General features: G+C 55.4%; 3 protein-coding genes across 3 annotated transcripts; 1 reads left to right on the top strand and 2 right to left on the bottom strand.

The window, feature by feature from the left end:
* Positions 1-879: 879 nt before the first annotated feature.
* J7T55_015446 (uncharacterized protein) lies at positions 880-1,827 on the top strand (the record flags this gene model as incomplete). Its single annotated transcript, XM_053139682.1, has 4 exons — positions 880-932; positions 1,017-1,188; positions 1,258-1,367; positions 1,671-1,827. The coding sequence occupies 4 exons, from the start codon at positions 880-882 to the stop codon at positions 1,825-1,827; spliced, it is 492 nt and encodes a 163-aa protein (XP_052997171.1).
* Positions 1,828-3,068: 1,241 nt separating this feature from the next.
* J7T55_015445 (fatty acid desaturase) lies at positions 3,069-4,584 on the bottom strand (the record flags this gene model as incomplete). The annotated part of the gene is made up of 2 exons (XM_053139681.1): positions 3,069-3,481; positions 3,555-4,584. The coding sequence occupies 2 exons, from the start codon at positions 4,582-4,584 to the stop codon at positions 3,069-3,071; spliced, it is 1,443 nt and encodes a 480-aa protein (XP_052997170.1).
* A 7,071-nt stretch (positions 4,585-11,655) lies between these two features.
* J7T55_015444 (tbc1 domain family member 14) lies at positions 11,656-13,992 on the bottom strand (the record flags this gene model as incomplete). Its single annotated transcript, XM_053139680.1, has 2 exons — positions 11,656-12,147; positions 12,211-13,992. The coding sequence occupies 2 exons, from the start codon at positions 13,990-13,992 to the stop codon at positions 11,656-11,658; spliced, it is 2,274 nt and encodes a 757-aa protein (XP_052997169.1).
* Positions 13,993-17,207: the final 3,215 nt, after the last annotated feature.

The following is a 17,207-nucleotide window of genomic DNA, read 5'->3' as shown; positions in this document are numbered from 1 at the left end:
AAAGTGCATTGTCTTTTTTAAGATAGTTCAAGAAGACCAGACCTCGAATAGCACATCTTGAGTGCCTCAAGGCTACGCTCAAGGCCATCCGGTGATGCTTGCTGTACCAGATTGTATACTTGTTCAGGATGATTCGACCCGCTGACTTGGGATCTGATATCGTAATCTGCACCGCAACTTTTGGCTGTCATAAGCAGAAAGAATCCTAGACGGATAGGCCTCATATACATAACGAGTATGGGGATAGATTGAATGGATTTGACCCTCTAAATGACGGGGCGATGGATTAATTAACACTACTTCTCAACCGTTTTCTATCGAAACATTGGCGAATAAGCGTTGGCACTTCTATTGAAGGTTACACATCGTGATGCAAGCCCTCCACGCCTTTTGTAGATTGTATCCCTAACTCTAACGAGTCAAATGATTCTATTCTTGGTGTTCCCAATCCTGATACAGACTACGGCCATCCACCCATTATCCACTAAAGCACCCAAGTCAGCGTCGCTGGGGCGAGGTGAGGACCCGCATGTTCATGTTCGCTCTTCAAAAATGAAGCCATAAGAAAAGATGCCCAGTGTAATGGCGTTTCAAATCAAACTTAGCAAAAGATGCAAATCACTGTGAGGCTTAACGGGCTCTAAATAACTCCGACATCAGTCTGCCCAGGCCAAGCGTTCTAACGATGAAGATCTATATTTACATGACACGTACTGAATCATGCCCATCCCGAAGTCGCGCGCGCTGCCCACAAGGCGAGATGTTACATATGATGGACGTAGCCACGAATATTTATACAAGAGTTATGTCCTTAATCTCCAACACACGATTGTAGCGTCGACCTCATTCAGCTTGAGCCGAACTAAACAACAGAACAAAATGCAACTGACCAAGTTTTTCACTCTCCTCGCCCTGGGATACGGCGCCATGGCGTAAGTTCCTCGGATATCTTTGGGCTTGCCAGTTTGAATTTCGAGAAGATAAATTTCAAACTAATTACCACTCGAATCTTACAGGCAAGGTACACCCACAGACCCAGACCAGTCATCGGAGACAGTGACAGCAACCCCCGTGCCCCCCAAGGACCCCGGCACAAGCTTCTTCTGCCAGTCATCGGACCTCAAAAACCTGGACAACTCGGAGGGCATCTGCAACGCCGCTGGCGGGAAGTACAACATCTTCTCTGGGGTAAGTTCCTGGCAAATATGGCCTCATATCTGGGAATAGGACCTTCGCTGACAACCCTTGCGCCAATAGTGCTGTGTGGATACTGCTGCCTCAGGCGCGGAGTCGTCTTATACACAGGGCTGCAGCGACAACGGGGGCACCGTCAACAAGCTGTCCTCGGGCTCGTGTGACCTGGCTGCGTGAGAAACGGGATAGAAATGGAGAAAGGCGGTGGAGGACGCCTTTATCAAGCTGATACCCAGAAGAGCGAGCTGCTAGAAGCAGCATTCGACTGTACTCGAATTTAAAAGCTAGGATTGTACATTGATCGACCAATTCACTTGTTCTCACGTCCTCCTTCTATGCTCTAATCCTTAAGGCTTCCATATACCGGTATTAGCACATCTGATACGGCGGGATCCTCCTCAATGTGTCGTTTCTGCTATGGTAAGTGCTCCAGCCGGGCGATATCCACAACAACTCAAAACATTACCCGCCAGTAGACACCAATCATCCGAAGGGCTGTCTCAGGCGGGCGGCTCGCAGGGCATCCGCAACACCCCAGGTGGGAAAGACTGGAACCAGCACGCCCTTCGGCCGGATATCTCGGCCCTAACCGTCCAGGTCCTCGCCTCCACCAGCTCGGCACGCCTTCACTAGACAGCGCCATCCCGATCCCGAGGGGCAGTCAAGAAAGACCAGGAGAAAAGCCAAAAGTTCCAGCGCCGATTCCCAAGAGCGGCCGGATTTCCGAGAACAGGGAACGGAATGCATGAAACTGCAAGACATCGTGCATACGCAGCTACAATATACACGTGTACATAAAGCACTTCCATGCCACCCTCCAAGTTTGACAAGCCCAACCCGCCGGACTCTTCGGAGCGACCCGTCAGATCCGGGGCGTGCATTCCGCCCGCCGATCCGGGGTGGGTTGCGTTGCGTCTTGGTTGTGTGTGTGTGTGTGTGTGGATGTGTGTGCCACCCCGCGCCCAGGAAGAGGGCCGCGAGCAGGCAAGATCCCCTCCCCGCTCTCCTCCTCCGCATCATCATCATCTGTCATCGACACGTCGGGATGAGGGACAATCTGCGTAGGTGGTTAAAGGGGAGGGGGGGAGGGGTGAGGTCGCGTGGTTAGCTTTGCTGGCGGGCGTATATCCCTCCACTTGCCCCGCACCTCTCGTATGCTGTTGTTTTCAACTATTGCAAATCACAGCTACCGCAACTACTCACTACTTTATTTCGTGTAGCTCGACAGCTCCAGGTTCGAAGCCATCGCAGGTTGGCAGCCGCTCTTCACCTACCAAGGGGCAGAGTGTCCGTGGGAGCGCCTCAGCAAGCTCGCATTCGTTTCGGCCGACTCGGACTCCACTACCACTCCGACGCTGGAAAACCCAGCACGAGACCTCCGCAACGCAAAAGTAGGATGGGTAATCAGGTTTGCTGATGAACAATGCTTGATAATACTCTATTCTGGCTCTCCTGGCTTGTCTGTTTGTGTTGTTTTGTTTTGTTTGTTTCTTTCATTGGTGCTTGGATACATCAATCCTCTCTAGTCTTTCTTCTTCTAACACCGCGCTGGGTCCCTTACCCAATCCAACTGGCTCTTTCTTTTTCGTCGTCTTCGTTTTTCCTGTTTCTAAATATGCGAATATACTCAATTCTGCAGAGACATATTCTTCCTCCTGATGATGCTTCACCAAGTGCCGGCCATCTAGTGTTGTATGTATGTGTGAAGGGCGAGGGAGGGGACAGGAAGGGATCGTCGCAGCGGCGGGGAGCACGCGCCACCTTCGCCCCTCCCAGCAAGGAACCGACCACGTCGTATCGAAGCGAAAAGATCAAGCAGAACTCAGAGATCCATCAAGACTCCCCCAACCGCCGAATTTCGACTGGCTGTTCTTCTAGTTGGCCGGGGCCATCTTCATGGGCTTCTCACCCAGACCGTTCCTGTTGCGGAAGAACATGACGTGCTTGCCGGGACCCTCGGCGTCGGCGCAAGGCTCGACCCACTGGCACATACGAGCACTCTTGTACATGGCCTTGATGAAGCCGATGGGGCCGTCGGCGACGTCGGCGCGGTAGTGGCGGCCCATGACAGGCTTGATGGCCTCGGTGGCCTCATCGGCGTTGTAGAAGGGGATGGTGCTGACATAGTGGTGCAGGACGTGCGTCTCGATGATACCGTGCAGCAGGTGGCGGCCGATGAAGCCAAACTCGCGGTCGATGGTCGCAGCGGCGCCCTTGACGAAGGTCCACTCCTCGCCGGTGTAGTGGGGCAGGGACGGGTCGGTGTGCTGCAGGAAGGTGATGGCAACTGACAGAACAACAGTGTTAGCGATCGACGAAACCAACATTACACAATACATCGAAGACAAGAAAATACTCACCAAGCCAGTGGTTAACCCAGAGATACGGAATGAAGTACCAGACGAGCATGTTGTTCCAGCCGAACTTCTGGACAAGGAAGTACAGGGCAAGAGCTGTCAGGCCGACACCGATGTCACTCATGACGACGAGGTGAGCTTCCTTGTCGTCAAAGATGGGGGCACGGGGGTCGAAGTGGTTAACGCCGCCGCCACGACCGTTGTGCTTGCCCTTGCCGCGGCCCTCGCGCTGGCGCTCGTGGTAGTTGTGGCCGGTGACGTTGGTCAAGAGGTAGTTGGGCCAGCCGATGAGCTGCTGGCCGATGAGCATGAGCAGGGTGTAGATGGGGGTCTCCTCGGTCAGCTCGGACAGCTCGTGGACCATCTTGCCGAGGCGGGTGGCCTGCTGTTCGCGGGTGCGGGGAACAAAGACCATGTCGCGCTCGAGGTGGCCGGTGGCCTTGTGGTGCCTGCTGTGGGACATTTGCCATGAGAAGTAGGGCACCAGGAGGGCGGAGTGGAGGACCCAGCCGACAACGTTGTTGTACAACTTGGAGGGGGAGAAGGCCTGGTGGCCGCACTCGTGAGCCAGGACCCAGAGACCGGTGCCGAAGAGACCCTGCATGACGGTGTACAGGCCCCAGAGGACGAAGCGGAGCGGGTACGAGGGGATGTACTCGGGTGTGACAAAGTTGTAGAAGAGATAGAATGTGGAAGCTAGGCAGGCCATGTCGCGGAGAACATAGCCCATGCCCTTGACACCATCACGTTCGAAGCAGTGCTTAGGGATGGCGTCGCGGATGTCCTTGATGGTATAATCTGGGACCTCGAAGGTGTTGCCGTACGTGTCGACCAGCTTGCCGTACGAGATCTTCTGCTTTGTGGCATCGAGGGAGGACATGGAGGACAGGGAGGTGGAGGAGGCCGATGGCCGTGGCGAGTCCGAGGGCGAGGCAACGGTGGTGGAGGGGGCCGAGTCCGAGTCGCAGGTGGTAGAGGTGATTGTCCTCCGTAGGGCCGGGTTGCCCTTGGAGGACACAGCCGTGGAAGCCATTGTGTGCGAGGTGAGGTGTTGTTGACAGGTAGGAGCTCGTTAATGTTGTTGAGCCGAGGACAAGAATGCAGAGCTGGGCTGGGGCAGGAATGGACCGTGCTCCTGGTCAACGAGGGAGAGGTGCGTTGACAAAACAAGCCCTTCTTCTATGTGTCACAACAGATGTTGTTGGTGTTTTGAGAAAGAAGAAATTCTAGGAATAAGGGCAGAGAAGAGGTGGTGACTGGTGTGGTGTCCTAGGTCGATAACGACAAAGACTGGACTGGGCTGGGCTGGGCTGGGTTGGGTTGGGCTGGACGGGCCGTGGTATTTAGGGAAGGGAGAGACCAATCGAAGAAGAGGGAAACAAATTGGCGTCGACGATGGCTCCGGGGGAGAATAAATTAGGAGAAGGAGGGAAAGGCTGAACGGATGGACCGAGGATATTTTGTGGCCAGCAGGCACGAGTAGCAAAAAACACCAGGCAGTGTGTGTGGGAGTCCGGCTGTCAGTCTGTCCTTTTTGGGGGGTGGTAGTGCGGTTTGCAAGGTACATGTACGTACATAGATACGTACATAGATAGAATCCAAGCAGAAGGGAACAATTTTAGTTTCAGGCACGCCCAGGCCCTCATCAAGGGTCCCTCTCACTCGCACTCTCTCTCTACACAGCCTACACAGTACTTACTCTGCTGTGGCTCACTGGACTGGCAGTCTGACTGGTCTGGTTGGCAGTCTCTTGTTCCGAGGCTTCTGCTTCTCTTCTCATGGGCATGGCATGGCACGGCAAATTCATCCATGCGTGCCATGCTCCATCCATCCAATCCTCTCCCAATCCTGTGCAAGATACAAGCAAATCTGCAGCAATCGGGGGGTTGATTATCCCGGGCCAGGGATTTCTGTTGGGGATCGCCCCGGCCGGATGGCAAAATGCAATGTGGGGGCCCCCCCTCGAGTTTCAATCCCAGAGGCCTGTCTGTGTCTGTGTCTGTGTCTCTCGGGTCTCAGCCTTGGGGGCAGGCTGGTGCTGGTAGGGTGAGAAAAAGGTACGTATCTATTTATCGTTGCCGCCATTGGTAACCATACGGCACAGACCGCCAGATGGAAGGTGCTCCCCGTGGAAATACGGTACAAGCAACAAACTGCACACTGACTCGACCGTCTAGCTCAGTCTGGTTCTTCAGTCTGGACGGACAGACAGACAGACAAACGGACAGACAAATTTTGGGCTGAGAGGGATGATCAAGCTCACGGTTCCCGAACACCACCAATACACTCACCCAATCTCGAAAATCCTGATGCTGAGGTGAGCAGGCTGCCAGGTAGGGTACAGTCAGTCAGTCAGCCAGCCACTCCTGCCTGCATGTGCATGCGCATGTGGTCGTCACATCTGCACCTATCTGCAAACCGCAGCTGAAGCTCGAGCTGGGCTGGCTAAACGGAGCTGCAGCTGCTGACACATGCCGTGCCTCCTTGGGTCTCGCTGTCCCTCCCCAAGTCCCAAGTCAAGCTCCCAGCGAGGCTACTTCACTGGTTCATACATACCATACCAGATCACATTTTGTGCTGGCCGTCTACCGAGCATTGTCACAGGCTTGAGCGAGCCTCTTCCATTTGTCCAGACCTCGCGACGATGATCCATCTCAGGGTCCATGGCCTCGCCTATTTCTCGCCACCGCACATCGAAATTCGGAATTGCCAGACATGCCTGACATGCTAGCAGACAAACACTGCCGAAACGAGCATCGCCCCTAGGGTCACCCACTTCCTGGCATTCCCAGCTCCAAGATCGTCAATGCTCACCCTGGCTCGAGCGTGGTAATTCCACGGGGAAGAAGAACCAAAGCTTCTAGCGCCTCTCCTATCCTGGGGGTTCCGCACACTGGTCAGACAGCCCACAGGCCAGACTCTGAGGACAAGGACAACCTCCGTCCGATCTTTGTGTTGCCACCGACCGACCGCCAACGAAAATGCTGTCTCGGCAGACGTTGGCTCCTGGCGGACGCCCTCACCGCTTCCGATGCAAGCTGCCACCGTCTCAGCCTCAGATGGACGGCGGCAGCAGCGCAGCAGCACAGCAGGTTTCGTTGTTGACCGGCACAATATCACATGCAAGCCCCATCTGATCAAGCTAGGCTGTCTGGGAAAATCATAGCCGATTGGGACGGTACGACTCTCATCACAGTCCTGCTGCCGGATCGTCCCGACCTCGCGGGCGACGTGGTTCATTGTCGCTACATCTGCTTCCGACCACTGCCATTGTCATCGTCATCACATCAAGAAAGACTGCCCCCGCCTGGCCGTTGATCGGCAAGCTTTGTCTGCTGTGTCCCGCGCTTGACGGGTTCGAAAAGCGTTGTGCCTAAACTCCTTCAGGAGCGCCGGCGTCAATGGATGATGCTGCTGTTGCTGCAGTTTGTATCAGGTCAGGCTCATGTCAGGCTCAGGTCGGACCCTGTCCAGTTAGGCATTGCATTGACAGCTCCCTCTCTCACATGCCAAAGACTGTGCCTCACCCTTCCTCCAACTTTTTTTTCTCGCATCTTATCTTATCCGTCGGTCTAGGAAGATTCAGGGGTCCTCCAGCCGAGCTTGGAACAAATGTGGGGGAATAAACCTATTTTCACACCCTCCCGCTGCACATCACCATCTCCTTCAACATCCTTCAACGCCCATCAAAAACACATCACCGCCTCATCTGTTGCGAATTCTCCCATGATATCGACAGATCATGATGCCATGTCAGACGGCCACCATCACCTACAGGGAAATCAGTCAGGTGACCGTATGGCGATGGCCCAGTGTTGGCCCAGGGCTTTGTTCGGGTGTGAGGATCTTTTTTTTCCCTCTTTGCCCCCAAAGAGTTGCTGCAGGGTCCAGACAGATCTGCGCGGCGAGATTTGTTGGGAACCCCGATTTGTTGAGCCTCCCCCTTCCAAGGTTCCTCCTCCTGCTGGCATGCTGCTTGCTACTTGGCAGCAGCGGTTCCAACAGGGCCACGCGAAGGCCCTAAAGCCCCGAAGGGCCAAGGCCCTACCCACTCGCGGGGGTGGGGCCTCCCTTTTCCCTGACCTGGGCTTGCACTTGGGTTTAGCGAGCGATGCAACCCGCTGGCACACTAATTCAACGGCCCTCCTCCGAGTTTTGTCCACTTCTCCGTGACCAACCTCGGGCATCCTACGGAATTCGTGAAGCGTGGGCATGTGGGACATCATCACCTTACCCAATCGCCAGGTCACCATTGTCATCTGCACGCTTGGATCACGGGAGGATCATGAGCTCAAATTTCCAAATCCTTTTTGTTTATTTCATGCCGTTGGCTTGCGATGCGCTTCGCGTCATTTGACAGCCAAATCAACCCCTGATATCAGTACTCGCTTAACCCAACACCCTCGAGCACACAGGAGCAACCGCGCAGCTCGAAGGATCGATCGCATGCAGCCTGCAAAGTTGCAGTGAATTTGAGTGTTGAGGCCTTGAAACGGGCCTCAGCGAGGCTATGCCTTTACTTCAATCTCGGTCAATGGTGCCATTGGCATGGCTTGTTGCTGTTCTATTAACCTTCCCTAACGTCGTGTTGCTAGTGCACACTGGCTGCCTTCCGGAGCGAATCGTGCATCATAGCAGTCGAGCATGTGATGTGGCATCAAGTGACCTAGGGGAGGCCACCGACAGCATGGCACCTCGGCAATCAGGGCGCGGAACATGTATGCAACTGGCTGTTGCAGGACAACCACCTGTGTCTGTCAAGTGAGATCGAGGTGGTCCGCATTGAGGTCTCGCAACTCCGCGCGACGCAACATAACCGCCGTGCCCAGCAGGACCCAGCCCTAGCACCCAGATCAGGGTCATATGATAGAGGAGAAAAGAGGCATCGACCTCAGCTAAATCTTCCGGCTCTAGCAAAGCGACCTATTGTGCTATGAAACCGAGGACGTCGAAGATGACCATGCTGCAGGCAAGGCTCGGAAGGCTTTGAGGTGGCATCAGCCGCTAGGTAGCTTATACGAAGCCGTTTTCCCTGTGTTGTTGTTGTTGTTGTTGTTCGCGCAGAGCTTAACGCAGGTAGTGCGAGACGAATGCTTGTGTCGGCTGCCCAGAAATCACGCGTCGCGAGTTTGTCCGGAGATCAAACACCAGCGGTGGGGAGTGCTGTCTCGATAAAGGCACATTATGCATCTCTATGCACTGTCCAGTGGACATTAAGCTACTCCGATCAAGCGTTTCCACCACTGCCAGCTGCAGTGTCATGGTCCTCATCCAACGCGGCTGTTTGTCCTCATCCAAAGCGGCTGTTTCTCTTTTGCTCGGTATGCTGAAAGCCTCTGATCAACCACAACTCCCTCACAGAAATCTTGTGGCGCGGTCTGAGAGACACCAGAAATCTAGATTGCTACACGCAGTACGAAGGCCAAAGGGGCACTTCGTGGACAAGACGGATCGCCGGTTCATGGCGTACTTTTCCGACGCCGAAATGGCACAGGTACACGAGAACGGGCTGGTCTTTAATGTCTAGCGAACAAGTCTCAGTGCTGCCAGAAACCGAGGTGCCTGCTGCGGGTACCTGGCATTGATGAGGTAGCTAGATGGCCTTCATGTGCTTCCCTCATACATCATCAGCGACCTCGAATCCAGGGGTTCCGGCGCCGTGGCTGCGCCTATCGATAAGATAGCATCCTCGTCCGAGAGCACCGACACGACGAAAGTCTGCCTCAGCGTTCCACGACAGCAATGGACATGACTGTCTCACTTCTGGCGGCACTGGAGGACCAGGGTTGGTGGAAGGCGTGGCGTGTGAACGCATATGGAGGCGAGATCGAAACAACGTGCAGATAGATTGTCGACGTGCTCAGGCAGGACATCTAGGTCAGCAGGAGAGCCCGGAGGCCTTCTCAAGGATGGCGAGTACGCGATGCGGTGCTGAAATCTCCTACATCCGTCGAACGAGATCTAGAGCAGTACGTGGCATCCCGTCTGCCTCACATCGTTTGTCCAAACTAGAGCTCGCGGACCGTCGACCAGCGCCAAAACAACCGAAGCTCAGGTCTTTTGCCCTCCCCAGCCGCGGAATTGCCGCCAACAAGCTCGCAGAAGCAACCAGTGCCTAGAATTAGCATCGATTTCATTTCCCCCCGCGACCTTGACCCTCGCGGCTCTTTGCGCAGCCCTCCCCGCCCACCACATGGCGCGATGCTCTCGCCGGCCAGCTCGGCTGCCACTCGACCGTCGCGTGTTCCTGACCTGGTGATGACAGCTCTGCGGCGCTGTCAACGGCAGGGGCTGGGTCTGTATTCGGGGGCGGGAGAGGGTCGCGGGCTCAGGAGGTAGGGGGTCGTCGTGGGGAGGGTGCGATGCGGTGGCGGCTGATGCTGCTACTGCTGGGAGTCCACTGCCATGGCTCTGGCAGGGCATCAGGGTCACATTGACCAGGCCTGGAGGATAGATACCAGGTGGTGCTCCTTGATTGTGGCATCCGGCTCGTCTTGCCGCTGGCGCCGTGCCTCTCCTAGCTGAGACAGACCGGCCCGGACGAGTGCTGTCCTGCTCCCTCGACATGATGATGTGGTGAAGTACGGCAAAGATAGCAAAGCGTGCTTGTTACGCCTGCGGTGATCTGATCTCCCCATGATATCTCCCCATTATGGCTCAGGTACCAAAACATACAAAATCACTACTCTGTCCTGGCCGGACTTGTCCACAGCCCTTCACTCTATCCCGTGAGTGAGGAGTCGAGAGAGGCAACAGGATGTCGTCCACGAGGCGAGGAACGACCAGCCAAGCCTAGCGGCCGATGCTGCTAGACGCGTCGGCGCAGTCAGGACGTACGCGCACGGCTCGTGGAACGGAAGTCTTCAACCTATCACCGGCCAGCCGGGCATATTTGGCGGTCTCGTCGAAGACCCGGGAGGGCCAACCGCCTCCTAGCTATTTCCGGTCTCGGTAAGGCAAGGTGAACATACTATTCCTGCGAGTGATGAACCTCTCTACTGCATTCAAAGAACGAGTCTACCGGTCGATTTCGTTGCGTACACGCGGCTGATGTTCCGTCAAGACCAGCTGTATCTCAGCCAGGCGGGCGAGCTCCCCTGCGAAGATGTAAATATGAGAGACTGCAGTCTCTCCTTCGCCTGTGTCTGGTATCACTTGACCCCACCAACTTATGCAGCCTTTCACATTCGCATTACAAAGAGCATCAAATCCATCAACTCACAATCACAGTCATGCACAGGAACAAGCACAAGTCGAAGTTATTCAACAGAATATATATTCAGGCCACAACCGGCCTCCCCTGATCCGCCGGTCCAGAACATAAATACAACCGTGATGTACTCCACATTTCCCTTCCCGAGTCCGCTGTCGGGCCCCCTTTCTTTTCCAAGCTTCCTCCGTCTATATACCCTTTCCCCACACCTGTATATCGGGCGGCATATATATCATGATCTCACACGACTTTCAGCTCCCTCTCAATTGCCTCTCCGCTGTTGTATGTACGTGCGCTTGGAGGATCTCGTGTGGTTTCGAATCCGCACATGAGTATGTTCGTATCTCTCCCCCCTTCGGTTTCCTGCGCTGGTAGGTAAAATGGCTCAAGGGCTTCGCATCCGCTTGCTTCCTCCTGACATCGTCTCCAAGTCCGCTCAGCACTTGAGTGGAGGAGACGACTACGGAGTTCAAAAACTCAAAAAAGGCCACAAAGGCGCCGTATGCTGTGAAGAAAAGGCAAAAAACAAAAATGCTTCTCGTGCAATACACGAGACACAAATGTCCGCAGATGCCACCCATTTCTAGAATCGCTTCGAAATATCCCCAAGCCGCCCCGAGCAAAAATGCGCTCTGTGTCTCCGTCTCCAGTCCAGCGTCTAGGCGAGGATTAGGATATTAATAAATAAGGTTGTTGGTAGAAGTTATGAAGATTGTGTATAAAAAGGGTTGAGACCGTTTCGAGTCGTTCCTCATCATTACAGTTTTATGCAATGGGAAAATATGATCGATGCAGCGGTCGTGAGACCAAGCTTTGTAAGGTTTCGGTTTTGTAGGGTCGTCGGGCAGATGCACCCAGCTCCAGGCTGTCAATTGTTCTCTTTCGGTTCGCTCAAGAGTTGTGCTTGCCGGCCTCTCGTACCGACTTCATCCACCGCTCCTCGTCTCCGGGCTTGCCCACCAGCTTCTGCTTCTTGCCACAGATGGCCGCCTTGACCTCGTCCATGTTCTTGGTGCTTAGAAGGGCCATCTCGTGCTCCAGGAGGACTGCGACGCCAGCCCTGACCAGAACGGAGTCGCCCTCGAAGACGTAGACGTCCCACAGTCGCGCTGCCTCGTCGAGTGCGACATGCCCGGTGAAGAGCGAGGTAAAGATGTCGCCCAGGTATACATCGGCATCGTGGTCAGCCAGAGCCGTCAGATGAGCATGCAGTTTTGGAGATTTTGTTGCGAGGGTCTGCAGCAACAGGTTGTAGGCGGATGACTTGGCGCCCTGGTCGTCGGAGTAAAAGCTCAGGGGGAGGGAGCGGTTGAGGAGGTTGGCCAGGGCAATGAATGCCGCCGTAGGGTTGGGAAGGTTGAGTAGAAGGAGCGCTGCGACGGTCTGAAGTAGATGTTAGCAACCAGGGAACCGACTTGAGAATTACCAGTGTCGTCGACGACTTACATTACAACCAGTGACATAGCCAATGTCGCTGCGGTACATGGCATAGGCGCTCAGCACGTCAAGCAGGCTCTGATGCAGCGGCCCACCGGCCTGGAAGATCTTCAGATCCCGCCACGTCTGGGCCTCGACATCCTTGCGAATGGTTCGCATCCAGGCCACGACCTTGTGGTCCTCGGGACTGCCATGGCCGGCCTTCTCGCGGGCCTCGGCCTCCTGGGCCCTGGCCAGAGCGGCCTCGAAGGACTTTTCCGTGAGGCCCAGGTCGTTCCCGATGGCCTTAGTCCAGACCACGCCGCGACTTCTAGAGGCGACGCCCCTCCACCAGAGCTCGCGGGTACGGCGCTCGCGGATCGCATCGTTCCAACGGGGAACGATCTCATGCTCCCAGATTTGCATGAGGCTGTCAGCTGCAGTGTCCTTGTTCTTGGACATGACCTTCTTCTGCTCCTCCCTGCGTCGCTCGTTCTCTGCGCTCCTTTGCATCATCTTCTGGTATTCCTTCAGATGGCGGCGTTCCTCGGCAGGATCCTTGGGTGGCAGCCATGAGGGACGTGTGCGAGAAAGAACGGCCTCCTTCTCCTTCGAAATGGGAAGAGGATCAATCATGATGTTGCTGCGACGCAGGGGCGGCAATTCTGCAAGAGCAGATTTGTGCTTCGGCCTGGAAACTTCGGTTGTACTCGCCCGGCGAGCCTTGGGAATTGATCCGGTGCTGGACCTCTGCGACTTGACCTCCAGCTCTTCGGCGTGCTCTTCCAGCTTCTCGGTGAGCTCTTGGGCGTCCTTGTTAAGGGCAGCCAGGGTCACATTCCAGCTGTTGGCGCGTGCCAGGTGAGGACTTGGCATGCCTTCAGAGAGGGGAGACTTGAGAGACGACAAGGCCGTGTCGGATTTCCAGGAGGGTGACCGCAGTGCACCGATGGAGCCACTTTCGCCGCCAGATGCAGGAGTACCATTTCCAACGCTCCTGACTCTGGGCTTGGGCGATCGCTCTGGGGAGTTCGATTTGGAGGTTGGGCGGCTCACTGTGCGTTCAGAGTGGGGCCGAGGAGACAGAGGAACGTTGTCTAGGACGAAGCCCTCGGGAATGTCGTCACCGTCATCCTCGTCGCACTCCCGCTCCAGCTCAGCCTCGGTCTTGCGCTCGCGGGTTGACTGCCAGCTGCCTCTTCTTGGCCTGAGGGTCATACTAGAGGCGCTGGGTTTGATCGAAAGACTCGGTCGGAGTTGGCGGAGATTGGGACTAGGCGTGCGGCTGCCTCTGGAGGCTGGGACCGAGGGTCGGCTGTTCGGACGGCCGTTCATGCTTCGGGGCTGTGAGGTGACGTATGACTCGGAAAGGAGCTGGGTCGTGTTGGTGCTGCGCACATTGGATCTCAGGTTGTGAGGCTGTAACGCTGGTGCACTGGGCCGCCTCTTCTTTGTGGTTGTGATCTCGCGCTGGGAGACTTGAGGGCTTCGCGGCTTGGACAAAGACCGTTGCTGTTGTTGTGATTTGGGCAGGCTAGTCATGGACTTTGCACGCAGATCAGAGGCGTAAGAGGCGTTGTAGGGGCTGGGGTCGCGTTTGGGCTGTTGCAGGTCCCGGTCGTAGTGAGGTGCGTCATCGTCGAGGCCGATTTCTTCGAAGTTGCTCACATCGGTGAGAACGCTCTCGCGGTCTGAAAAGGAAGAGTGGAAGGAGGAAGATTTTGAGGATTTCGAGGTGGTTAGGCCGGGAGGTGAGCCAGAGCCGGGCAGAGCGGCGGGCTCTTCAACAATGGGTCGCTCGTATATCATCATCCTGTCATTATTTGTCGAGGAAAGATGTCCTGGATACGAGTGAGGTGGAAAGATTCGAGGACAAGAGACCTGTTGAGCCAAATGTTTTCTCGAATGTTGGACGAGTCAAGGCGGTGCTGACCCTGATCTTCCCCAGGATCACTGTGTGCCGGCGGTCGGTTAGGCGCAGGAGACGTCCACAGGCCGCAGAGTCAAGTGGTCGTGTGCGTGACGTCGTAGGATGGCTGCCCCGTGTTTTGCGTCCTTTGGGCTCTAGGAATAGCGAAGGCCGTGCCCTTTTCCCTTTTCCTTTTTTCTTTGCCCGTTCCTAGGAGGGGACTGACGTGGTGGAGGCCGCTTGATCTGATCGGGTGACTGACGGGTTCACCGACTGGAATTGAGCCAACAATGGACAATTTGGTAACAGGGGGCTGGTTGTCGGCAAGGTTCGAAGATGGGACGACAGACGCAAGAGGCGCAGGATAATGCGGCTGGACTTGAGACCCCTAGCTCGTGGCACGGAGGGATGTGGGCGTTTGGAGTAGTTTAAGTGTCTCACGATCCCCGGCGATCTGATCTGTGCAGGGTTGGGTCGCAAGCCAAGAGTCGACTGGACTGACGTGTGTCTATGTACGTGCGAGCAGGCGAACAATTGATGGACGGGCGCCAAAGTAGAGCCAACAACCGGATTGGACGGTATATTGTGTGTGTGGATGTGTCCGTGTCGTTAGAGGGAAGAAGAAAGGACCAGAAAAAAGAAGACTTGAACAAGCGAGTGTGGTGTGTAAAGTGTGGTGACTGTCGTCTAAGCGATTGTATTGTAGATGGAATCGTGCAATTAGTTTTAGTTTTACGCTGGTGATGTTTTCGTGTAGGTTGGACAACAACAACTGCAACTGCAACTGCAACTATTACTCTGAGTATTCCGGGCTATCCGTAGGACAGGCAAAAGAAGAGGATGGTTGGAGGAGGATCTAGGTCCAGGTCCAGGTCCAAGAGCCGACAAGAGGGGAAACGAATGACAAGAGGTTGGAGACAGAGGAGGAGAGGTTAGGTGAGGAGGGATGGAGTGAGGCGAAGTGAGGTGAGGTGAGTAAGGAGATGCAAGATGGAGGAGAGGAGGTGGAGGAGGAGGAGGAGTAGGTCGAAATGTCATAAACAGGCAATCAATCCGTCAGGCAATCAAGCAATCTCTCGATCCATCACACCCAATGTTAGCTGCAGAAGGCACAGCACAACAACGCAGCACAGCATGGCATGGCAGGATGGCACAGCTCTCTCCTTGCTCCTGTCTCTCCTCTCTCTCTCTCTTTCCCCCCGTCTGCCTCCCCCACTGTCAGCAGCAAAGCAAGATAAGACCCGCATGTCAGGATCAGGACGGGGGAGTTGCACCGTCCCTGCTGGCCCTGCTAGCCCGTTGCCCTGCTGGAGACTGGACCCAGGGCCCAAGGACCCAGAACTTGAGAACCAGGCACAGGGAACCAGGGAACCACCCAGAGGAGCCACTGAGGGCCACCAACGGCCCCACCAGAGAGAGCAGCAGCCAACGCCCGTCCAGCCCGTCATGAAATTACGGTGTGGTGTTCTGCAGTAGCGTGCACGGGCCAGGCAGGGCGTTTTGTCGGGGATATCCTGCTGCACTCTCCATCCTCCAGCCTGCATCGTCGATTCATTCGATTCGATTGTTCCTTTCACTGATGACATTTTGCTTGCCAGTTTGATTGCAGCATGCACATGCATACCTAGTGGCAGTCGTGGTAATGTACAGGCATCCATCCTTCTCCAACCCAGCCTTTAGTTATCATGCATATGCATGAAAACAGAGTTCAGATGGTGATGTCGCGGGAGTCGCGGATCGGTGAGAGATGGGACGGCACCGTGGCTGTTCCGTTATTAGCCCGTCAGTCCGAACGCCGACTGCACGATTGCACATGTCGTCGTCGCAGTCCTAAACGGTAACGGTACACCGATGCGTGGGTTGACAGACAGACACAGACAGCAGACCAGCATCAGCACCCAGGATGAAAATTAAAACAGCCTTTGCACCTCTTGTTGGACTACTGCAATCGTCTAATTACTGCGTGCCCCTTGGACACAGTATAATATCACCAAACGTAATCAAGCTTCCCGCCAGATGGATACCGCCTTGCACAAGCGACGTTCCAGAACATCATCCACCACTATCCACGATGGGGCCGTAGACGGGCCTAGCTCTTCTTCTTATTTCCTGCCTCCTCATCAGACTTCAGCCCCCAAATTCAATTACCATCCCCAATACCACCTCGTCAGGCTCATCAGGGCTCGCCTGGACTTTCTCCGTCTCTTAGTCTCATCGTCCCATCTTTGCAAGGCTCTCGACGCCGTCGGCGGGAGTGGCTGCCGACGCCAGGAACGGCGCCTAGACCCTGCCTGCATTGTGCCTGGATCCTGCATCGACGATGCTTCTGTTGGTGATGATGATAATGATGTTGGCTTTAACGGTGCTGCGTTGGCAACCAAGGGTCAGGGCAAAGATCAGGGCCAGGACCATGTCCAGGACTAGGACCAGGATCGCAACACCAGTTGGTCTGCCTCACGAGCAATCTTTAGCTTGCTTTGATAAGTCACTCACTCATTCAAACACTCGACGGCTCGACGGCTCGACTGTTGGCTGCGGGCAACGGATGCCTCAAGGTTGCCCTAGTGAAAGCCACCCCAAACGTCATGGGCAGCCACCTGCGTCCTTGGTCATCCTTCTCATCTTCTATTTTTTCCATTCGCCGCTCACTCCTCTTCCAAGCCATTTCGCTTCCACACCACTGGAATCCTAGATCGGGAGAGGGCACGAGTACCGAAGGCACTCCCGAAATTACCGGTGATATCAGTCAATTGGTCTAGTTTGGCGCCGTCTGCCCTCTCCTGTCAGTCGTCCTCTCTCTCCCACTGAAAAGGAGGTCAGCTTATTTCCCCGGCCCCGCCAATCAAACCTGTCCGCCCAAACATCGCCGAAATTACCACTGCGCTGCCTCTCTCCAGTCTTCCAGTCTGCCAGTCTGCCAGTCTGCCAGCCTGTCTGCCTATTGTCCCTCTCATTTTCCTCGACAAAGGGGCCTGAGCCTGTCAGCCGGTTGGAAGCCACGGTCCGACAGCACTCCCGGGCAATCAGGCCCCATCGCCAGTGGGTTCGCAGCCCTGCAGTACGTGCGTACATGCACGGCACGGTTCCTCCAAGGACCCTCCAGGACCCTCTACCATGG

The sequence above is a fragment of the Diaporthe amygdali genome, assembly GCF_026229845.1.
Source record: "Diaporthe amygdali strain CAA958 chromosome Unknown NODE_5_length_1802954_cov_64_987939, whole genome shotgun sequence".
Taxonomy (NCBI): Eukaryota; Fungi; Ascomycota; class Sordariomycetes; order Diaporthales; family Diaporthaceae; genus Diaporthe; species Diaporthe amygdali.
Note: the sequence above shows the minus strand (reverse complement) of the source record. Positions and strands in the feature narration are given on the sequence as shown.